Consider the following 24,783-nt stretch of genomic DNA (forward strand, 5'->3'; position numbering starts at 1 on the left):
AGCTGTCTCCCCTTCACAAACCCAGTTTGGTGTTCGTGGACCACCCCCGGGACACAATCCTCTATTCTCATTGCCATTACCTTGGCCAGAATCTTAGCGTCTACATTTAGGAGGGAAATAGGTCTATAGGACCCGCATTGCAGCGGGTCCTTTTCCTTCTTTAGGAGAAGCGATATCGTTGCCTCAGACATAGTCGGGGGCAGCTGTCCCCTTTCCTTTGCCTCATTAAAGGTCCTCATCAGTAGCGGGGTGAGCAAGTCCACATATTTCCTATAAAATTCAACTGGAAATCCATCCGGTCCCGGAGCCTTCTCCGCCTGCATGCTCCTAATTCCTTTCACTACTTCCTCTATTTCGATCTGTGCTCCCAGTCCCACCCTCTCCTGCTCCTCCACCTTAGGAAATTCCAGCCGGTCCAGAAAGCCCATCATTCTCTCCCTCCCATCCGGGGGTTGAGCTTCGTATAATCTTTTATAAAATGCCTTGAACACTCCATTCACTCTCTCCGCTCCCCGCTCCATCTCTCCTTCCTCATCCCTCACTCCCCCTATTTCCCTCACTGCTCCCCTTTTCCTCAATTGGTGGGCCAGCAACCTGCTCGCCTTCTCCCCATATTCGTACTGTACACCCTGTGCCTTCCTCCACTGTGCCCCCGCAGTACCCGTTGTCAGCAAGTCAAATTCTACGTGTAGCCTTTGCCTATCCCTGTACAGTCCCTCCTCCGGTGCCTCCGCACACTGCCTATCCACCCTCAGACGTTCTTGCAGCAACCGCTCCCGTTCCCTACTCTCCTGCTTTCCTTTATGTGCCCTTATTGATATCAGCTCCCCTCCAACCACCGCCCTCAGCGCCTCCCAGACCACTCCCACCTGGACCTCCCCATTATCATTGCGTTCCAAGTACTTTTCAATGCACCCCCTCACCCTTAGACACACCCCTTCATCTGCCATTAGTCCCATGTCCATTCTCCAGAGTGGGCGCCCTTCTGTTTCCTCCCCTATCTCCAAGTCCACCCAGTGTGGAGCGTGATCCGAAATGGCTATAGCCGTATACTCCGTTCCCCTCACCTTCGGGATCAACGCCCTTCCCAAAACGAAAAAGTCTATTCGCGAATAGACTTTGTGGACATCGGAGAAAAACGAAAACTCCTTACTCCTAGGTCTGCTAAATCTCCACGGGTCTACTCCTCCCATCTGCTCCATGAAATCTTTAAGCACCTTGGCTGCTGCCGGCCTCCTTCCAGTCCTGGACCTTGACCTGTCCAGCCCTGGTTCCAACACCGTATTGAAATCTCCCCCCATTACCAACTTCCCCACCTCTAGGTCCGGGATGCGTCCTAGCATACGCCTCATAAAATTGGCATCATCCCAGTTCGGGGCATATACGTTTACCAAAACCACCGTCTCCCCCTGTAATTTGCCACTCACCATCACGTATCTGCCCCCGCTATCCGCCACTATAGTCTTTGCCTCAAACATTACCCGCTTCCCCACTAATATCGCCACCTCCCTGTTTTTCGCATCTAGCCCCGATTGAAACACCTGCCCCACCCATCCTTTGCGTAGTCTAACCTGGTCTATCAGTTTCAAGTGCGTCTCCTGTAACATAACCACGTCTGCCTTAAGTTTCTTAAGGTGTGCGAGTACCCTTGCCCTCTTTAACGGCCCGTTCAGCCCTCTCACATTCCACGTGATCAGCCGGGTTGGGGGGCTTTTTACCACCACCCCCCCCCCCTTGTCGATTAGCCATCCCCTTTTTCCAGCTCCTCCCCCGGTTCCCACGCAGCTGTGTCCCCCCCAGGCGGTGCCCACCCCACCCCATACCAGCTCCCCCCTCTCCCCAGCAGCAGCAACCCAATAATTCCACCCCCCCCCCCCCTCCCCCCCGCTAGATCCCCCACTAGCGTAGTTACACCCCCCATGTTGCTCCCAGAAGTCAGCAAACTCTGGCCGACCTCGGCTTCCCCCCGTGACCTCGGCTCGCACCGTGCGACGCCCCCTCCTTCCTGCTTCCCTATTCCCGCCATGATTATCATAGCGCGGGAACCAAGCCCGCGCTTTCCCCTTGGCCCCGCCCCCAATGGCCACCGCCCCATCTCCTCCACCTCCTTTCCTCCCCCCACCACCACCTGTGGAAGAGAGAAAAGTTACCACATCGCAGGATTAATAACATAGAACTCCTCTTCCCCCCCCTTTTTACCCCCATACTCGCCCCACCACTTTGTTTCAAACGTTCTTTTTTAACAACCCGATCATTCCAATTTTTCTTCCACGATAAAAGTCCACGCCTCATCCGCCGTCTCAAAGTAGTGGTGCCTCCCTTCGTATGTGACCCACAGTCTTGCCGGTTGCAGCATCCCGAATTTTATCTTTTTGTGAAGCACCGCCTTGGCCCGATTAAAGCTCGCCCTCCTTCTCGCCACCTCCGCACTCCAGTCCTGGTATACGCGGATCACCGCGTTCTCCCACTTACTGCTCCGAGTTTTCTTTGCCCATCTAAGGACCATCTCTCTATCCTTAAAACGGAGGAATCTCACCACTATGGCTCTAGGAATTTCTCCTGCTCTCGGTTCTCGCGCCATCACTCGGTATGCTCCCTCCACCTCCAGCCGGCCCGCCGGGGCCTCCGCTCCCATTAACGAGTGCAGCATCGTGCTCACATATGCCCCGACGTCCGCTCCCTCCGCACCTTCAGGAAGACCAAGAATCCTTAAGTTATTCCTCCTCGCGTTGTTCTCCAGAACCTCCAGTCTTTCCACACATCGTTTATGGTGTGCCTCGTACATCTCCGTCTTCACCACCAGGCCCTGTATGTCGTCCTCATTCTCGGCAGCCTTTGCCTTCACGACCCGAAGCTCCCGCTCCTGGGTCTTTTGCTCATCCTTTAGCCCTTCGATCGCCTGTAATATCGGGGCCAACAGCTCCTTCTTCATTTCCTTTTTGAGTTCTTCCACACAGCATTTCAAGAACTCTTGTTGTTCAGGGCCCCATGTTAAACTACCACCTTCCGACGCCATCTTGGTTTTTGCTTGCCTTCCTTGCCGCTGCTCTAAGGGATCCACCGCAATCCGGCCACTTTCCCCTCCTTTTTCCATCCGTATCCAGGGGGGATTCCCTTCTGGTTTACCGCACAGTGTTTTTAGCCGTTAAAATTGCCGTTGGGGCTCCTATCAAGAGCCCAAAAGTCCGTTCCACCGGGAGCTGCCGAAACGTGCGACTTAGCTGGTCATCGCCGCACCCGGAAGTCCGCATCTTGAGACTCTTGATGAATGCAATTAGAATTAAATAGATGCCAAGCTGAAGATATTAGGAAAGGTCTAAACCTTGGTCAAATGGTTTAGGAAGGTCGTAAAAGAGGAGGGAGATTTAGAGCTTGAGGGGAGCTTGAGTTTTATTCAGTTTAATTTATTGTCCCATTGTTTTATTGACCAATATATATATATCTGAACTGAAGTTCCACTATGTGGTATCATAGATACCTGTGTTAAGTCTCTCACCAACAGACTCTCTTTCCTTCTCTCATGAATTGAATTCTTGGTACTTTAATTATACTTGTAAAATCTTCTTTTTAAAATGATTTGAAATGGCAAGGAAAGTGTGAACCAGGTGTTACTGTCGTTTTACAACAATTTATTTTTAATTGTAGTTTTTATGAGAAGAAAACTGCAGTGCATAGGGCACTGTGCGATAACATCGACACCCGTACAGTAATGGAGGAGCTGAGGTCCCTTGTGAGCCAGTGTAACACATATATTGCTGCCAAGAAAAGCAACAAGCAGCTACCAAATCGCATACTGTTGAAGACCATTGCAGTGTATCTCACCGAGATGCTGAAGGTGAGATGGGGAGACACTGGTCACGTTCACAATTATCTGATCCTCGAATAAAGTACTGCAAATGTTGTAAAACTGAAATAAAAACAGAACTTGTTGCAGATATTCAGCAGATCTCACACCATCTGTGGAAAGGGAAGCAGATAACATTTTGCATCCGACAAAGAGTCAATGACATAGTTCTTTTTTGACCAAAGGGTTGTCAAAGGGTCAAAAAAGAACTATGTCATTGACCCTTTGACAAAGGGTCATCTGGACTTGAAACGTTAGCTCTTTTCTCTCTACAGATGCTGCCAGACCTGCTGAGATTTTCCAGCATTTTCTGTTTGGTTTTAGTTTTTCTCTCTCCACAGCTGCTCCCAGATCTGTTGGGTACTTGCAGCATTTCCTGTCCTTATTATCTGATCCTTCCTATTACTTCGGTGGTCATGACTAAGGCTCTTTTGTTTTCAATTCATAAGAACTAGGAGCAGGAATAGAAACTTCAGCCCCTCGACCCTGCTCCGGTATTCAATTCAATCATGCCTGTCCCATCTCAGCCTTTTCTCATCCCGCTACCTATTTAAAAACCTATCTCTCTCCTTATATTTGTTAAGTGTTCCGGCATCCACTGCATTCTAGAGTAGAGAATTGCACATATTCACAAACCTTTGAGTGAAGTAATTTTTCCTCGTTTCTGTTTTAAATCTGCCATCCCTTAGACCAGTGTTTTTCAAACTTTTTTCCCAGGGACCCATGCCGGCCGACCTTCGGGACCCACCTTCGCGACCCACGCCGGCCGGCCTTGGCGACCCACGCTACCAGCACCAACATTGCAGATCAGAGTATTGATGTCAATATTAGCCAATGCCTTAGCAAACAGACTAGGCCAGAAAGGCCCAGTGGTCACACCAGCTGTTTTAAGGGCATTGAGTTTGTCTTCGGTGACAGTGACCTTGCCGTTGTGCAGGATGAGCGCACTGTAGATGCAGGCGAGTTCCGAGGTGGAGGCCATGGCACTGGATCTCTGCGGGTGGGACCGATGGTGCTAGTCGCCGGGGGGGAACCCGGCCGTAGCTTCGTTCAGAAAAACCGAGCACTTCCGAACTGGGCAGAGCGAGCAGCAGCCGCCTTTTAACTATGCCGGCTGCAAGCGGCCTTTTTACCATATAAAGAAAATGCAGGCACGCACGCACAGTGCCGCGACGGACGGCTCCACGACCCTCCCGACACACACCCACGACCCACCTGCGGGTCCTGCCTCCGACTTTGAAGATCACTGCCTTAGACTAAAACTATGGCCTCTCATTCTAGAATGTCCAACAAGGGGAAATATCTGCTCTACGCCTTCCTGTTGAACCTTATCAATAAGTTTTTTTTAAATCTTTATATTTTTCTCATTTTCAACATTTTCAGCAATAAACAACCAAAGAAAAAGTAAACAAAAACAATAACAATCCCCAACACACAAACCGCATCCCACTCAATATACAGACCAAAACATCTACCCGTACATTCCAGGTAAGGAAACCACAAATTAACAATCAATCCATAAACAGTGTAACCAAAGACAACAATACTGCTAACCCCTCCTTCCCCCCACTAACATTCAATGGCAACCAATTCTCAGAAGTGTATAATAAACAGCCCCCATGAATTGTGAAACCCTTCCTTCATCCCCTTCAGCTGAGACTTCACCTTCCCGAGAGTCAGAGTCAAAGAAATTCAAGTAGCCCCCCCCCCCCCCCCCCCCCCCGCCAAGCCGTGTCACAGGATGGAGAAGCTAACCTCCACCCCAACAGGACCTGCGTCCGGGCAATCAGCGAGGCAAAGGCTAACAACATCTGGCCCCGCACTCGCCGGCTGCCCGAACTGGTCCGAACCCCTGAAAAAGGCTTCAAGGGGCCCTGTTTCCAAGTTCACGAGCACTACCCCCGAGATGACCCTGAAAAGCCTCCCTCCAACAGACCCCTCACATTCCACGTAGCTATCCTAACCGGCGGTCTCAGGCCCTGCCCACTGGGCTTGGCCCGCCCAATCCCATTGTTACCATCGAGCCACCCCTCCTTTCCCTCCCAGAATCCTCCCATCCACTTCCTCTCAAAAACACCTCACCCACTATCGGTCCTCTCCCCCAACTGCTAGGCCCATCGAAACCTGTTCTACCAGGCTCTGATGGCTGAAGCCCCTCCCCCCACCACACTCCCATTCACTGGCCAGCTTGAGCTAGCCAGTGTGGAACACCTTGCCTAGGACTCACTCCCCTGCCCGGTCCCAGGAAAACAAAGAAATCCCCTTCAACACACAACGCCATTGTAAACACACAAACTCCAAAGAACCATCATCGCAAAAGAAAATTCCAACTCTTACCTTGTCCAAACAGGCAACTTCAACTTATTTAGCTCACACAACAATATGCAGTAAAAAATAGAGACACATACAGTTTTCTACATCCCCTCCCCTCCACCCTCAGTCCTAGTCCAATCCTCAGTCCCATTTCTCACTTCTGCCCCAGTCCTTCTGCCTTCACAAACGCCTCCACTGCTTCCACCATCTCGAAATAAAAGTCTTTGGAGTTGTAGGTCACCCTCAACTTAGCTGGGTACACTATGCTGAACCCCACACTGCTGTTATACAGTGCCCTCTTCACTCGACCGAAGGCCGCCTGCCTCCTTGTCAACTCCACAGTAAAATCCTGGTATATACATATACCCGCTCCAGTCCACAGCACCTCCCGCTTCTGCTTTGCCCAACTCAGGACCTTCTCCTTCACGCGGTACCTGCAGAAATAAATAATCACCGCTTTTGGTGGCTCATTCGCCTCTGGTTTAGGCTTCCAAGCCATATGAGCCCGATCCAGTTTGTACCGGGAGGGATCTCTTTTCCCCCCCCCCACCCCCCCCCCCCCCCCAACATCTTGGCAAAATACTCTGTCGGCCTCGGGTCCACCACTCCTTCGAGCAGGCCCACGGTCCTCAGATTTTGCCGCCTAGATCTGTTTTCCAGGTCCTCCACTTTGGCTCGCAGACTCTTGTTGGCCTCCACCACCCTCTGCAGCTCCTCTCCATTGAGGTGAGTTGATCACTGTGTTGCGATAAGACCTCTTCCACTCCCTTCAGTTTCTCACCCTGCTCCCGCACCTCAGCCTATATCCTCGACACCGCCGCCTTCACCGGGGCAATCGCCTCCTCCACCTTCAATGCTCCCATCTCTTTCCTCATCGCCTCTGTGTGCTTTGCGAACTTTTTCAATTTCCACAACCATCACCTCGGTCACCTTTTCTGCCGTGAACAGTGCGGCCCCACCCAGCAACCCAGCCTCCGCCATCCTTCCACTTGCCGAGTCGACCCTTCCACTCAACGACAAACGTTCATTCGCCCCCTTCTTCACGGCAGCTTTCCTTTGGATTTTGGACGTCTTTCTTCCTGCACTTCCTGTCTTCCTGCACTTATTTAACAAAAAATTGCCCCTGGGACCAGGCATTAAATTCTAAAAAATCAATCCTTGAGCAGGAACTATCCAACGTGCGACCTCCTCCTACATGTCGCCACGGAAGTCAGCTGAACCTATTAATAAGTTACCAAATATTTGATCTTTAATATTTTTTAAACTAACTTTCACTTAAAAATAGGTAACATCACCAATAGATTTCTTCAACCCATGCCAGCCATTATAGTCTCAAAATAATAATCTCATAACATTTGTTTCCAACCATTATGCATGTCTGTTTTCTTTTTGCTGATTTCCTTCTGCTGCCAAAGATACGCAAGTTCTTCTTTATGTGACCACAGAGGGCTGCCTATGACTATTTGTCGTGTGTGCCAAGACAGGATTAGATATAGCATTAATTCTCTCTCGCAGGCTAGTGTAGCATGGCTGATGTTACGGTCAAATATGACCCTAACATCCACATCGCACACTTTCCAAAAGAGACTGTGGTTAATGATCCATGTGACGACTAAAAAACTTTAGGATTATTAGAATCTAAGTATTAGGCCATTTAAGGGTTAAAAGCCTGGGGTTAGTGTGTATTTGACTGCAGTGGTCATGTTTTTAATAAAATACTTCTGTGTTGCAGGGCCATAGTGCTTTTAGCAACCAGAAGGTGAAATTGACAAAGGAATGCGTTTTTCAGTCTGGACTAATGGACTGTAGTTTGACTGAGGAAAGTCCCTGGGGAGTTAATGTGCTTTGCAGCCTGCAGAGATCATTTATCTTTCAGCTTGGGGCGATGAGGTCATTGCTGGGTGGAGCCAAGGAATACAGAGAGACATTTTGAAAAGCTCTAGAGGCAGATTTTTTGGAGAGAGGAGTTGAATTCTGACCTCTGTTATGGGCCAGGGTTTAGAGAACCCCAAAGTGTACTCCATAGACAACCCTTAATAAATACAGTACTCGATAGATAACCCTTAATAAATTCCCAAACAACATCCGGAAGACAAAAGACTCTTTTTAACACCGAGATTAGGTTTAAATTCACTATTGAGAACAGTCAGCACTTTGAAATCACCCAATTGATTTGGACAGTCTTTAGTTTGCAGAGAGATCCTTATGCAGCTCCTTGCTTTGCTTGCAGCTATCCAGCCCTCAAAACGAAACTAACCACACACTGTAGCAAACAGCCTAAAACAAAAGTAAAGTAGACAGACAGCCCAGCTCCACCCACTCTCTGACATCACTGCAGCTCTCTAATAAACCCCCATTTCTTAAAGGTACACCCACTGCAGCTATTCGATAAACCCCCATTTCTTAAAAGGTACTCTGACATGACACCTGTCTGATGCTGACTCCACAATTCTCCCACAGTAAGATAGTTTGAAAGCTGTTGTTTTAATGAGAAATTGAGTAGTAGTGTTTAAGATGAAATTGTAAACTGTTCTTTTCGGGTGTGAAATTAAAACCTTTAATATTGTAGTCATAATAAAGTTTTGTTTTAAAAATACCAACGCCCTATTTCTTCATGCAATCACTCCTAGAGCAAATCATTCTTTCCACACAGTCTTGCATATAAATTAAAATATTGGGATTTTGGCCCAGTGCCCTAGTCACTGTTGGGGTGTGGCCTGGGATAGTAATATCAGGAGTTGGAACACTGGCTGCATTTTCCTCATTCAAGCCTAAGGGCACTGATGCCAATTTGAATAGCCTTACTTTGGCCCTACTAAGTACTAGCTAATTCAAAACACTTGTCCTGGTGGGCCAATATGACATTGGACATTAGAACATAGAACATTATGTGGACTTGCTTGCCCCGATACTGATGAGAACCTTTAATGAGGCAAAGGAAAGGGGACAGCTGCCCCCGACTATGTCGGAGGCAACGATATCGCTTCTCCTAAAGAAGGAAAAAGACCCGCTGCAATGCGGGTCCTATAGACCTATTTCCCTCCTAAATGTAGACGCTAAGATTCTGGCCAAGGTAATGGCAATGAGGATAGAGGATTGTGTCCCGGGGGTAGTCCATGAGGACCAAACTGGGTTTGTGAAGGGGAGACAGCTGAATACGAATATACGGAGGCTGCTAGGGGTAATGATGATGCCCCCACCAGAGGGGGAAGCGGAGATAGTGGTGGTGATGGATGCCGAGAAAGCATTTGATAGAGTGGAGTGGGATTATTTGTGGGAGGTGTTGAGGAGATTTGGCTTTGGAGATGGGTATATTAGATGGGTACAGCTGCTGTATAGGGCCCCGATGGCGAGTGTGGTCACGAATGGACGGGGGTCTGCGTATTTTCGGCTCCATAGAGGGACGAGGCAGGGATGTCCTCTGTCCCCATTATTGTTTGCACTGGCGATTGAGCCCCTGGCAATAGCATTGAGGGGTTCCAGGAATGGAGGGGAGTACTCGGGGGAGGAGAGGAACACCGGGTATCTCTTTATGCGGACGATTTATTGGTGTATGTGGCGGACCCGGCGGAGAGGATGCCAGAGATAATGCGGATACTTGGGGAGTTTGGAGAATTTTCAGGATATAAGCTGAACATGGGGAAAAGTGAGCTGTTTGTGGTGCATCCAGGGGAGCAGAGCAGAGAAATAGAGGACTTACCGTTGAGGAAGGTAACAAGGGACTTTCGCTACTTGGGGATCCAGATAGCCAAGAATTGGGGTACATTGCATAGGTTAAACTTAACGCGGTTGGTGGAACAGATGGAGGAGGACTTCAAGAGATGGGACATGGTATCCCTGTCACTGGCAGGGAGGGTACAAGCGGTTAAAATGGTGGTCCTCCCGAGATTCCTCTTTGTGTTTCAGTGCCTCCCGGTGGTGATCACGAAGGCTTTTTTAAAAAGGATTGAGAAGAGTATCATGAGTTTTGTGTGGGCCGGGAAGACCCCGAGAGTGAGGAAGGGATTTTTGCAGTGTAGTAGGGATAGGGGGGGGCTGGCGCTACCGAGCTTGAGTGAGTACTACTGGGCCGCCAACATCTCAATGGTATGTAAGTGGATGGGAGAAGAGGAGGGAGCGGCGTGGAAGAGATTGGAGAAGGCGTCCTGTAGGGGGACTTGCCTACAAGCCATGGTGACGGCGCCGTTGCCGTTCTCACCGAAGAAATACAGCACAAGCCCGGTGGTGGTGGCTACTCTGAAAATTTGGGGGCAATGGAGACGGCATAGGGGAAAGACGGGAGCCTCGGTGTGGTCCCCGATAAGAAATAATCATAGGTTTGCCCCGGGGAGAATGGATGGGGGATTTGGAACATGGCAAAGAGCAGGAGTAACACAATTGAGAGATCTGTTTGTAGATGGGACGTTTGCAAGTCTGGGAGCGCTGACCGAAAAATATGGGTTGCCCCAAGGGAATGCATTCCGGTATATGCAACTGAGGGCTTTTGCGAGGCAACAGGTGAGGGAATTCCCGCAGCTCCCGACGCAGGAGGTGCAGGACAGAGTGATCTCAAAGACATGGGTGGGGGACGGTAAGGTGTCAGACATATATAGGGAGATGAGAGACGATGGGGAGATTATGGTAGACGAGCTGAAAGGGAAATGGGAAGAAGAGCTGGGGGAGGAGATTGAGGAGGGGCTGTGGGCTGATGCCCTAAGTAGGGTAAATTCATCGTCCTCGTGTGCCAGGCTAAGCCTGATACAATTTAAGGTGTTACATAGGGCGCATATGACTGGAACACGGCTTAGCAAATTTTTTGGAGTAGAGGATAGGTGTGCGAGATGCTTGAAAAGCCCAGCGAATCACACCCACATGTTCTGGTCATGTCCGGCACTACAGGGGTTTTGGGTGGGGGTGACAAAGGTGCTTTCGAAGGTAGTGGGGGTCCAGGTCGAACCAAGCTGGGGGTTGGCTATATTTGGGGTTGCAGAAGAGCCGGGAGTGCAGGAGGCGAGAGAGGCTGATGTTTTGGCCTTTGCGTCCCTAGTAGCCCGGCGCAGGATACTGTTGATGTGGAAGGAAGCCAAGCCCCCGGGTGTGGAGACCTGGATAAATGACATGGCAGGGTTTATAAAGCTGGAACGGATTAAGTTCGTCCTAAGGGGATCGGCTCAAGGGTTCACCAGGCGGTGGCAACCGTTCGTCGAATACCTCACAGAAAGATAGAGGGAATGGAAGAGAAGAAGACAGCAGCAGCAGCCCGGGGGGGGGGGGGGGGGGGGGATTCTCAGGGATGTTAATATATAAGTATAATATGTATAGGTTGTTGTTATAGATAATTGTACATTGGACTGTTAAAACATATTTTTGGAGAATATTTATCTGGGACAAGGCAGTTGTCATTTAGTTTTGTTTTTGTTTATATATTATTTATTTCTTGTTTATACAACTGGCCATTGTTATTTATATTGTTATATTACTGTGTAAAGGATACACAATGTACTGTGATGGTTGGCCAAAAATTTTCAATAAAATATATTTTTTTAAAAAGAACATAGAACATTACAGCGCAGTACAGGCCCTTCGGCCCTCGATGTTGCGCCGACCTGTGAAACCACTCTAAAGCCCATCTACACTATTCCCTTATTGTCCATATGTCTATCCAATGACCATTTGAATGTCCTTAGTGTTGGTGAGTCCACTACTGTTGCAGGCAGGGCATTCCACGCCCTTACTACTCTGAGTAAAGAACCTACCTCTGACATCTGTCTTATATCTATCTCCCCTCAATTTAAAGGTATGTCCCCTCGTGCTAGACATCACCATCCGAGGAAAAAGGCTCTCACTGTCCACCCTATCCAATCCTCTGATCATCTTGTATCCCTCAATTAAGTCACCTCTTAACCTTCTTCTCTCTAACGAAAACAGCCTCAAGTCCCTCAGCCTTTCCTCATAAGATCTTCCCTCCATACCAGGCAACATTCTGGTAAATCTCCTCTGCACCCTTTCCAATGCTTCCACATCCTTCCTATAATGCGGCAACAGAATTGCACGCAATAATCCAAATGCGGCCGCACCAGAGTTTTGTATAGCTGCAACATGACCTCATGGCGCCTAAACTCAATCCCTCTACCAATAAAAGCTAACACATCGTACGCCTTCTTAACAACCCTCTCAACTTCAGGGATCTATGTACATGGACACCGAGATCTCTCTGCTCATCCACACTGCCAAGAATCTTACCATTAGCCCAGTACTCAGTTTTCCTGTTATTCCTTCCAAAATGAATCACCTCACACTTTTCTGCATTACATTGTATGTACTAATTGACCCAACTATGCATCTTCCTTGAAAAGAAGTCCCGAACCCTAAATTGATTCAGATTGCTGGAATTTTAATGGAGAAGTGGTAAATGCTCTTGATTATCATGGAAAATAAAGACTGGAGCTTGATAGTCTCATTGTTCCCTTCTATCAATCAGATTTTTGGTGCAATAGAAGGTGAAGAACCAATTGGATTTCCTGTTGGAGGAGGCAGCCAGAATTTAAATGTAAGTATTTGTTCAACCTCTCTTTATAAAAATAAAGTCTTGGTTACCATCACCTTTCAACAATGAAGAATACTATAATGCAAGGAAAATGACAATTGGAGGCTGCTTACACTGACACAAAAATAACAAGAAACAATAAACATGTAGTTATATGTAGCAATTTTCATGACCTTGGAAGCATCTACCAGCCAATTAAATTCTTTCAAGGTCTAGTCATTATCAGGAAATGTAGCAGGAAATTTGTGCACAATAAGATCCCATGAACTGAGAGATAAATGTGCACATATTCTGGGCGGGATTCTCCGAGCCTCCGCGCCAAAATCGCACTCAGCCCGGAGAATGGGGCATCAAACCCGCGATCGAGTCTGATGCCTTCCCGGTCCGCGGAGAATCGCGGGAAGGCATCGGACCCGATCGCGGGTCTGATGCCCCATTCTCCGCCACCGCACCGAGCGCGCTTTCGGCACTGAGGCTCAGAGAATCCTGCCCGAGGTATAAATGTTATCCTGGAGAATTCATCAAATAGTACAAGTCAAGGAAATCATGCAAATAGTATTAGAACCATAGGATCCCTACAGTGCAGAATGAGGCCATTCGGCCCATCGATCTGCACTGACTTACTGAAAGAGCATCCTACCTAGGTCCATTCCCCGGCCCTATTCCTATAACCCTGTAATCCCACCTAACCTGAACATCTTCAGACTCCAAAGGGCAATTTTATCATGGCCAATCCACCTAACCTGCACATCTTTGGATTGTGGAAGGAAACGGGAGCAGCTGGAGGAAACCTATGCAGACAGGAGAGAACTCCACACAGACCGTCACCCAAGGCCGGAATTGAACCCAGGTCCCTCGGCTGTGAGGCAGCAGTGCTAACCATCGTGCCATGAGCTGCCCCTGTGCCACCGTCTACCTGAGAAGGAAGATATTTAATGCCTCATTCCAAAGGCAGCACCTGCCAACAGTGCAGAATGTCAATCTTATCTACTTAAATCCTGGAGGGGCTTGAAACGCACAACCTTCTGACTTAGAAGCTGCCACTCAGCCAGGCCTAAAACCTATAGTATTACTGTGCAACCAATCTATACTGAATGTGCGAATCACTGTGTAATGTTCCTGCAAAGAGCTGTCAATATGTTGTAGACCCTGAGATAGCTGTCTGTTTTGTTATGGGCCAGGGTTTAGAGAACCCCAAAGTGTATCATGGAGTTCACCTGACCCACAACTTTTAATAGATTGCGGTTATGGGGAGCACATGAGCCCACTCTGCAGGCGTGATGCAACAGAAATCTACAGTACTCTTAAATTAAAACAATGTTTGTTTATGAAACCAGTTAACACTTTATAAACTCACAGTAAACATCTTAACAACTATCAACACCAATAAATCCCCAAAGAATACAGTACGCTCTAAGTAACTCTTAATCTTTCCTTGCAACATCAATAAGACACAAAAATAATATTTTTTACATCAGGTTTAACTTCTCTACTGAGAACAGTTACCACTTTAAAATCACCAAATGAACATACATTCCCCAGCCTGCAGAGATCCTCACACGTCGTGCTGTGATTGCAGCATCGCCAAAACTAAACACACCCTGTAGCAAACAGCCCAAAGCGAAAGTAAAAGCAGACAGACAGTCCAGCTCCACCCACACTCTGACATCACTGATAAACACCCATTTCGTAAAGGTACATCCACGACAGCTATTTTTATAAACACCTATTTCTTAAAGGTGCTCTCACATAACAGTTTGATCAAACCAAGAAAAGCAGTTACTGTAATGGATCCAAAAAGTGATTTAAAAGCATAATGGGGCTTGGGTAGATTGCCATTGTGTAATGAAGCCAAGAGGGAGCTGTTATTGACAGATTCGTTGGTCAGATTCTGCTACCTCCCTCTCTTTTTGTCTTCTACGTGCAGGTGGAAGCCACAGTGATGCCATACTTGAAGGTGTTGTCAGATTTCCGTGAGAACGTGCGGCAAATTGCCCGTGAGAAGAAAGGTACAAAATAGTGAATTTTACAAGTTGCATTCGTATATGTTCTTGGCTTATGGGTATCCTCCATATGAAATTTGTCATTTCCTGTCCTGTTGGTAGTTTCCATTCCTCTGTCAGTTCGTTCAGCATCGCTCGTCTGTTTCCTATATCGAAGTCCCTAACTGTCAGCATTGAACCGTCCTGTCTCCATTTTTTTAAGGTTGTGTCTAGTATGGCTGGTGGGAACCTGTGATTTCTGCAGATGGGGGCCATCTTGGTCAGCCCGAAGTATTGTCTTAATTGGCCCCACGTTTTCAGTGTGGCCACTACCACTGTTCTGGATGTGTATTTTGCCGATGGGGATGGGAGTGCTACTATGGCTAGGGCCTGGAGGGTCGTCCTCTTGCAGGAGGCCTCCTCCATCTGCACCCACTCAGAGTTGGGTTTGTGTACCCATCCCCTCACTCTTCCTGTTGTTTCCACCCAGTGGTAGTATTGCAGATTCAGCAGTGCCAGGCCTCCCTTAATTTTCCTCCTTTGCAGTGTTTGTTTGGTGACTCTTGGATTCTTCCCCCCCCCCCCCCCCCCACACACACACACACACACACACAAACCCCATAATTAAGCAGTCTACGTTTTGGAAGAAGGCCTTGGGGGTGATGATTGGTATGGATCTAAACAGGAAGAGAAATCTTGACAGCACGTTCATTTTGATCGTCTGCACTCTCCTCGCCAGGGAGAGTGAGAGGGCGTCCCACCTTTGTAGGTCCTTTTTTACTTTCTCCACCAGGCTTGTCAGGTTCCACTTGTGGATCTGAGACCAGTCTCTGGCTATTTGGATCCCCAGGTATCGGAATCTATTTTGGGCTAAACGGGAACCCCTCCAGCTCTGTCCCTCCCCCATTTGGGTTCACTGGGAATGCCTCACTTTTGCCCAGGTTGAGTTTGTGACCTAAGAAGGTTCCGAACTCTTTCAGGATCTGGATGATTGCTTTCAGTCCTTCCTGTGTCTTTGAGAGACACAGGAGCAGGTCATCCGCATGAAGTGAGACTCTGTGCTCTCTGTCTCCTCTTTGAATGCCCCTCCAGCTTTTCACATCCCGCAGGGCTATCGCCAGGGGTTCAGTTGCATTCCTGCCTTGTGCCTCTTTGGAGCTGGAAGTATTCAGAGCTGGTGGTATTGGTTCAAACGCTCGTCTTAGGAGCATTGTACAGGAGTCTCCCCCAGGCGGCGAATCCTGCTCCTATTCAGCCAATTTCTTACCTAATCTCCAGTTTACCCTGAAATTCCATCTCTTTAAGCTTAAATAGCCTTTTGCATATCGCTTTGTCAGATGCTTTTCGGAAATCCAAGGTCAAGAAGTTTGTGTACGTCCCATGTGTCAGGTATCCTTTTATCAAAAAGCTCCAGGTTGCATCTGATGCACAGTATTATTGGAACTTGTCAGGTGTAAGATACAGGAGCAGATGACCTTTAGTGAACCAACTTTTTTTAAATATAAATTTAGAGTACCCAATTCATTTTTTTTCCATTTAAGGGCCAATCCAACTACCCTGTACATCTTTGGGTTGTGGGGGTGACATCCACGCAGACTCTGGGCAAATGTGCAAACCCCACATGGACAATAACCTGGGTCTGGGATCGAACCCGGGTCTTCAGCACTGTGAGGCAACAGTGCTAACCACTGCTCCACCGTGCCACCTTTCAACTGTTTTAAAGCAAACTAAAATGTTGTAGGTCATAGTGACAAGTGATATAGATACTGCCTGTAGCTCTAAATATGCCACAATATTAATTTCCCCTGGGCTATTGGGAAGAGGACCTTGCAATGAACATCCTGTAGGGAAGGAAAACTGCAGACTTAAAGGAACAAATCCTGCAATCCAGCTATCAGCTTCCCCATGCTGACTGTGGCATGTACTTCCTGTAGGAGGAACTGTAAAAACGGTTCAGTGGAGGTAACAAAGGAAAGGAGTGACAGAGCCTGTATAATCCTCCCTGAGCAAATCCTTCGCAATCTCTCACAGCCAATTTTTTTCCTTTATAGATGCTGACTGATCAGCTGTATTTGCAACATTTTGTGTTTTGATATTGGATGGTTGTGTGCACAAGTCAGGAGTGGATGATCAGGAATTTTAAGTAGCCGAGTCGTTGTCAAGTCTTGTACCACTTGTCCATGCTCTGTTCAGTATTAAAGAGGATTTAACCAGTAGTCAGGCAAGTGTTTCACTAGTTTTGCAATCAAAACTCATCTCCTTTCACCTCATAGTTACTAGATTTAAAAAGAATTATAAAAACAAATCTGCTTCAGGGAAATGAAAGAGGGTTGAGGGGAAATGTGACTGAGCAAAATACTTAGAAAGCAATTTATTGTTAAGGCTAAAGAAAGTCTTAGTGACTTGGGCGTACAGTTCAGTGGGGGAATCAAAGATTGAATAACAACCCTGATTCAATAATGTGAATCACCAGTTCTCATCTAAACAAGGTTATGATGTTGTTGAGTTCTGCTTCTGTTGAGATTATGTAAATTTGAAAAACCAAGGCATGTTCGTGATGTAGGCTGAGAAACCCGAGACCTCAAAAGGAAACGATTGTAAAGAAGATTTCACATTCAGTTACTGTCCTTTGATCCCCGTGACCTGGGTATTGAATCCAAGCCAATTTGGCTGGATAAGAATTTTGTCCTGTGCTGTTTAGTCCTGTGTTAATGGAGTTTTAGCCCTAGTTCTGTTTGATATAAATCATCATGCAGAATTTTACACCGTCGCAATCATAGGCCAGCCGTGGTAGCTCCTAGATACCGATCTGCATGATGCAGCAGGCGACATTCTTCTGAGACTAATGTTAAGACATCTTGTGGGAGCAGTGTAAGGAGAGCTTCACTCACCATCTAGCTCATTCTCTACCTCATTTGCAAGTGCTTAATGGGATAACATGGAAGGAGCTTTATTCTGCTTAATATGAATGCAAGGATAAAAAGAAAATCCCAATACTACCTCTCACCTTGGTAAACGTGCAGGAAGGGGAAGGACATAGTTTGAAGTATGTCATGTTCTTTGTGGTTTAGGATACAGATGTGCTGTATGGTTCTGACACTGCCCGAAATAGGTGTGCATTGACTAACTCTTTCTTTCTTACAGTGAGTGAGGTTCTACAGCTGTGTGACGGCCTTCGAGATGATGTTCTTCCAGAGCTTGGAGTCCGTTTTGAGGACCATGAAGGTATTGAGCCTAATCAACCTACAAGTTATCATCTGTTGATTTTGCCAACTTCTACTTCACTGAGTGTGTTTTGAAATTTTCCATACACTAACAAATTAATTGTGTCATACAGTACTGAACTCTAATTATCATACCATTTTCCCAGTATTCTTTCATACTACTGTTGTGGTCCATGTGGGAACCAATAGCATAGGTAGGACAAGGAAAGGGGTTCTGCTTGTGGATTATGAACAGCTAGGCACTAAATTAACAAAACAGAAACTCAGAGGTAATCATCTCTGGGTTGTTACCTGAGCCACGAGCAAATTGATGTAGTGTAAATAGGATCTTAGAGAGTTGAATGCATGGCTCAAAGACTGATGTGGAAGAAATGGGATGTGATTCAATGATCACTGGCAGCAATTCAGGGGAAAACCAGTGCTATACTGTTGGGGCGGCATTCACCAGAAACGTGTTGGGACCAGTGCACTGGCAAGTCATTAGAGAAGGCTTTAAACCAAATAGTAGGGAAAGGGATCATGTAAGGAGCAATGTGATAAGTTAAAGGGAAACAACAAGGTAATAGAGCAGGGTAGCGATTAAGGGATAGAGTGTACAAAAGTAAGAGTGCACCAGCAGATAAGGCCAGAGATTGCAAAAATGGTAAAAGCACCATTTCAAGGCTCCGTATCTGAATGGGTACGGCATTTTTAACAAAATGGATGAATTATTGGTGGAGGTAGAAATAAATATGTATAACCTGATAACCATCATGGAGACATGGCTGTAGGGTGACTAAGACTGGGACCTGAATATTGAAGGATATTTGGCATTTCAAAAAGACATCAAGCTTGGAAAAGGTGGTGGGGTAGCTCTTGTTAATTAAGGATAACCTTGTACAGTAATGAGAGATGACCTTGGCTCGAAATAGCAAAATGTAGAATCGGTTTGAATAAAGATAAGAAATAAGAAATGTAAAAGGTTACTTGTGGGAGGAGTTTATAGGCCCCCTAGCAGTAGTTACATTGTAGGACAGAGTATACAGGAAGAAATAAATGGGGCCTATAAGAAAGGTAATTATGGGTGACTTACAATCTAAATATAGATTGGGTGAATCAGATTGGCAAAGGAAGACTGGAAAATGAGTTCATTGAGTGTATTTGAGACAGTTTCTTAGAGTACTGCTTTCTAGTGCAGAATTTGAAGGGGCCTTGAAGAGCAGGAAATGAGGCAGACTGGGGCAATAATTAGGTGGAAATCAACATTTTGGTTTCCTCACGACAGGTTGAGTTCTTGTAATAGCAAGTTGTGGACTCCCTGTGGCGGCCATGGAGTGAATGGTCGCACATTTGGTGGCTCCCATTTAAGGTGGATTTTGTTGGCCCTTCCCCACCCATATGGGTTTTTTTTGTGAGGGCAAAAGGTGTGGGAGAGCCCAGGGAAGGTAATACTCCTCTGGTGTGTCTGGTGTATGGATCAGAGGGCAAAAAGTGCCACGAGAAAGAGAGAGCAGCTGGAGCAAGAAGGTTTTTGCGGTGCGTCACAGGTGAAGATGGCAAGGGGAAGGGGGCAGCGATGCCCGCCCAGTGGTCGACGGAGCAGCTGGTGGAGTTTTTGAACGGAAAGTGCCAGCAGCAGTGAAAAGAGGCTTTGGAAGACCTGACTACAGTGGTGAGGCTGCTCAGAGCTGCGATTGAGAGAGTGGAGCAGAGTTTGGAGGCTCAGGGCCTCGCGATTCAGAAGGTGGATGAGGCGGTGGGGGAGCACGAGGAGCGGATGGCCTCATTGGAGACGGAGTTGGGGATGGTGGTGGACAGCCAGAAGAGGCTGAGAGAGGTTAGAGGATCTGGATAACTGCTCCAGGAGACAGAACCTGAGGATTGTTGGGATACCTGAGGATATCGAGGAAGCGGAGGCTGCCAAGCATGTGGCAAGGATGCTGGAAAGGTTGATAGGGGGAGGGGGCCTTTGACCAGCCCCTCGAGCTGGATCGGGCACACAGGGTGCTGAGGAGGAGGCCACAGGTGGAGGAGCCACCGAGGGTGATGGTGGTGCGACTGCAACGATTCTTGGACAAAAAAAAGATTTTGAAAAGGGCAAAGCAGACTTGGAAATGCACCGGGGAAGGGAGTGAGCTGCAGGTCTACCAGGACCTGAATGTGGAGTCGGCGAAGAGAGGGCCGGGTTCAACCGGATAAAGTCTGCCTCTTTAAGAAGGGGTGAAGGTTGGGATTTTGTACCCTGCCCTCTTATGGGTGACACATCAGAAACAGAAGATTTATTTGACTCGCCAGAGAAGGAGATGGACTTTGAGGGACCATGGACTGGGAGGAGTGTGAGGACACTGAACTTTGGAGAGGAGCTTTGTGTACGTTGTAAAGTGCATGGGGTGGCGAGTTTGGGTGGTTTCAATGGGGAAGCGACAATGGTGAATGTGCCTTTTGTTTCTCTTTGTGGGTGATTGGGAGGACTGCGGGGCAGGGTTGAGCGGAAGTCCGAGGCCTTGGGCGAGGGCCACCATGCTAGCTGGCGGGCTAGTTAACGGGAGTGAGGTGGGGGTTGTCAGAAGGAAAGCATGGCGGAAGGATGGGTTGTTTTTTTTGTTTAAGGGGGAGGGTTGCTGACATGAGTGTACTTGGTGTGGCGTCGTTGGAAGGGAGAGATGGCAGCAAGCATCTGAAGATGGACCCGGAGGAGTGCGTGACGCAGGCCAGGTGCTGGCTCCAAAAAGGATATGGCTGATCGGCAGAGGAGGCAATCAAGACTGTAGTTAGAGGGGAATTTATTTCAATCAGGACGCACAGAAAGATGGTGGAGCGGGAGGAGAGGGCAAGGCTGGTGGATGAGATTTTGAGGGTGGACAGGATGTACTCGGTTGCACCAGAGGAGTGGTTGCTGATGGAGTTTGGGTTAGTGTCTATGGGGAAGGCAGTGGGTAGTTGCGGAAGGCCAGAGGGGCAGTTTATGAGTATGGGGAGAAAGCTAGTAGGATGCTGGCCCATTAGTTAAGGAAGCAAGCAACGGCAAGGGAGATTTGGCGAGTGTTGGATGAGAGGGGTAAGGTGGTGATGGACCCGGAGGGGATGAATGGGGCAAAGGAGGCCCAATGGGTTGGAGCCCTCGCCAGGGGAAGAGGGGATGCAGCAGTTCCTGGATGGGTTGGAGTTTCCCAAGGTGGAGGGGGGTCGGGTTCAGAGTTTGGGGGCCCCAATTGGGTTGAGGGAGGTGATGGATGACATGGGTGCGACACAGACAGGGAAGGCCCTGAGGCTGGACGGGTTCCGAACATTTGGGGCTGGGGCCACTGCCTGTGAGGATGTATAATGAAGCGAGGGAGACTGGGGGAACTCCCCCTACATTGTCGCAGGTTTCCACCACCCTGATTTTAAAGAAGGATAAGGACCCAGAGTAGTGTGGGTCGTACCACCCAATATCGTTATTGACTTTTGATGCCAAGCTATTGGTGAAGTTGCTTGCATAGCGGGTTGAGGACTGTGTGCCGGGGTGATGGGGGAGGACCAGATGGGTTTTGTGAAGGGAATAGAGTTGTCGGCAAATGTGCGGAGGTTATTTAACGTGATTATGATACCCTCTGAGGGGCAGGAGGTGTGGTGACGATGGGGTAAGCTTTTGATCGGGTGAAGTGGGCATATTTGTTTGAGGTGCTGGGGCAGGTTGGGTTCGGATGGGGGTTTGTGGATCTGGTCCAGCTGCTGTACAAGGAGCTGGTGGCGAGTGTCCGGATGAATCGAGTGAGTTTGGGGTACCCTGGGCTACATTGTGGGACAAGGCAGGGGTGCCCACTCTCCCCAATGCTTTTCACCTTTGTGATCGAGCCGTTGGCAATTGCGCTTAGGGCGTTGAGGGATTGATCGGGGTTGGAGGGGGTGCCGAGCATAGGGTTTCGCTACATAACGGATGACTTGTTATTATATATTTTGGGACCTGATGGGCAGCATCGGGGGGATTATGGAGATCAGGGGGGGAATTTGACCGGTTTTCAGGGTATAAATTGAACATGTGAAAGAATGATGTGTTCCTGATCAATAAGAGGTTGGGTGTGTTGCCGCTGTCGCTGGCTGGGCGGGTGCAGACAGTGAAAAAGACGGTGCTGCCTAGGTTTCTGCCTCATGTTTCGGACCCTCCCGATCTTTGGTCCTAAGTCTCTTTTTAGGGAAGTCAATGGGCTGATCTCGGGGTTTGTTTGGACAGGGAAGACCCTGCGGGGTGCAGCAGACGTTTGTGGAACAAGAGGGGGGTTGCACGGAGGAGGAAAAGGTTCATCGATTTCTTCAAGGAGAATTGAGGGGTCAGCGGGGGGGGTTAAAATGTTGTTGGTGTCAGGGGGTTTGGAGAGTTGTGGTTGTTTACTGTGTTGGGGTCGGCGCAACATCGAGGGCCGAAGGGCCTGTACTGCGCTGTAATGTTCTCTGTGTTCTTCTGATATTCTGTGTATATTTGTAAATAACTAGTTGTGTGTCAGCAGGCATCACATCACGCCACCTGGTGGCAGGATCCTATTTACCATGTATCTGCAAAGCATAAGTACCAATTGAATGGAAACTTCACAAATTAAGTCATATCTTAAATATTAAGTCATCAGCGCACAGGGAATTTGTGTCTCCTATTTCCCAATGGCACAAGGATGGCATGCATCAGGAGAGGTTGTGCAATCTTTGGATCTCAGGTGAAGCTCCGTCTTTGTCTAATTCAGTTCCTCCTGAGACCTCCACCTAAGATCTCCCAACATCACAAATATCAGTCTTCAGCCAATTTGATTCACTCCACTTGATATCCCAGAAACGGCTGAAGGCACTAAAAACTGCAGAGGCTATGGGCCCTGAAAAGATTCCAGCACTAGGCAGCATTTGACCTAGTGTGGCATCAGGGAGCTGAAAATTGGAGTCACTGGGAATCAGGGGGAAAAAACTCTGTTGGTTGGATTCATACCTAGCAGAAAGGAAGGTTGTTGTGGTGATTGGAGGTCAGTCATCTCAGTTCCAGGGCCACACTGCAGGAGTTCCTCAGGGTAGTGTCCTAGGTCCAACCATCTTCAGCTGCTTCATCAATGACCTTCCTTCCATCATAAGGTCAGAAGTGGGTATGTTCGCTCATGATTATGTTCAGCACCATTCGCGACTCCTCAGATACTGAAGCAGTCCATGTCCAAATACAGCAGGACCTGGACAATATCCAGACTTGGACTGACAAGTGGCATGTAACACTCGTATCACACAAGGGCCAGGCAATGGCCATCTCCAACAAGAGAGAATCTAACCATCGGCCTTTGACATTCAATGGCATTATCATTGCTGAATTCCCCACTATCAACATCTTGGGGTTTACCACTGACCGGAAACTGAACTGGACTAGCCAGATAAATACTGTGACTACAAAAGCAAGTCTGAATCTAGGAATCCTGCAGCAAATAACTCACTTCCTGACTCCCCAAAGTCTGTCCGCCAGCTACAAGCACATTTCAGGAGTATGATGAGATCTCTCCACTTGTTTGGATGAATGCAACTCCAACAAAACTCCAACACCATCCAGGACAAAGAAGCCTGCTTGATTGGTACTCCATCTCCCCCCACCACCAACACAGTAGCAGGAGTGTGTATCATCTTCTAGATGCACTGCAGGAACTCGGCAGCACCTTCCAAATCCACAATTGCTATCATCTAAAAGACAACAGATACATGAGAACATCACCACCTGGAAGTTGCCCTCCAAGTTGCTCACCATCCTGACTTGGAAAGATATGACTATTCCTTCACTACCTTGGGTCAAAATCCTTGGAACTCCCTGAAAACACTGTGGGTATACCTGCTCCACATGGATTGCAGTGGTTCAAGAAGGCAGCTCATCACCACTTTCTCAAGGGCAGTTAGGGATGGGCAATAAATACTGGCTTAGTCAGAAATGCCCACATCATGCAAATGAATACATAAAATAGATTTGTGCTCCAGAACTAGCTGTGCCCCTTGCCAAGCTATGTCAGTACAGCTAAAAACTGGCAATGTGGAAAACTGCTCAGGTTTGACCTTTCTGCAAAAAGCAGGAAAAATCCATCCTGACCAATTACCACCCCATTAGTCTAATCTCAATCATCAACAAAGTGATGGAAGGGGCTGTCAACAGTGCTATCGAGCAGCATTTGTTCAGCAATGACCTGCTAACACTCAGTTTAGGTTCTGTGAGGGCCACTCACCTCCTGACCTCATTTACTGCCTTGGTTCAAACCTGGACAAAAGAGCTGAACTCAAGTAGAGATGAGAATGACTCCACTTGACAATCGAGACCGCATTTGACCGAATGGCATTAAGGAGCCCGAGCAAAACTGGAATCAATGGGAATTGGGGAGAAAAATTCCCACTCCTGGGAGAGTTGAGGGTGATGGATGGAAGGTCGAGGGTCACCGGCATTGGGTCAAGGGTAATGGTTGGAGTCTGGAGGTGATTGAGAGGGAAGGCAGAGGGTGCTGGTATAGAGGTCAGAGGGAAGGCAGAGGGTGCTGTTGTAGAGGTCAAGAGTGATGGGAGAAAGCTTGAGGGTGCCAGGTAGGGTAAAGGTGGATGGGATGCAGCTGCACTCCGCATTTCCATCAAAATGGTTGCTGACACAGATTGAGCTGGCAGGAGATCAAGTTCTTGTGGGACGAGATCTCTGTAGGATGGGAGGAGTCCTGGGTATGGCCCGTGGTTGGGTGATGCATTCCCATTGATCTACTGCAGCTACTTTATGGATTAAAGCCTTGTACATGGAGGTGGTCATATCTTGACCTACCTGCCTTCGCACCGTTCATTTTGTGGACTTGCTATGGATTTCAAACACCCAATCTTCAACTTTGGGTTGTGGAGAAGACCATTTGCCAGAATTGGGCCATCGCTGAATGGCACCATGAGAAAGAAAACTGT

The 24,783-nt window shown here is 47.9% G+C and overlaps 1 protein-coding gene and 1 long non-coding RNA gene across 3 annotated transcripts in view; one reads left to right on the plus strand and one right to left on the minus strand.

Annotated features, from left to right (window-relative positions):
* cars1 (cysteinyl-tRNA synthetase 1) overlaps positions 1–24,783 on the plus strand; it is a 140,077-nt gene that overhangs the window by 94,066 nt on the left and 21,228 nt on the right. For both annotated transcript variants that reach the window (XM_072518953.1, XM_072518952.1), the window contains 4 exons: positions 3,646–3,835; positions 12,618–12,686; positions 14,611–14,692; positions 17,810–17,890. In XM_072518953.1, coding sequence (XP_072375054.1) covers positions 3,646–3,835; positions 12,618–12,686; positions 14,611–14,692; positions 17,810–17,890 — 422 coding nt within the window. The remainder of the gene's footprint in view (positions 1–3,645; positions 3,836–12,617; positions 12,687–14,610; positions 14,693–17,809; positions 17,891–24,783) is intronic.
* Positions 1–24,783, minus strand: part of LOC140431044 (uncharacterized) — an 80,217-nt gene that overhangs the window by 13,990 nt on the left and 41,444 nt on the right. The window lies entirely within an intron of this gene.

This window comes from Scyliorhinus torazame, chromosome 10 (genome assembly GCF_047496885.1).
Source record: "Scyliorhinus torazame isolate Kashiwa2021f chromosome 10, sScyTor2.1, whole genome shotgun sequence".
Lineage (NCBI taxonomy): Eukaryota > Metazoa > Chordata > Chondrichthyes > Carcharhiniformes > Scyliorhinidae > Scyliorhinus > Scyliorhinus torazame.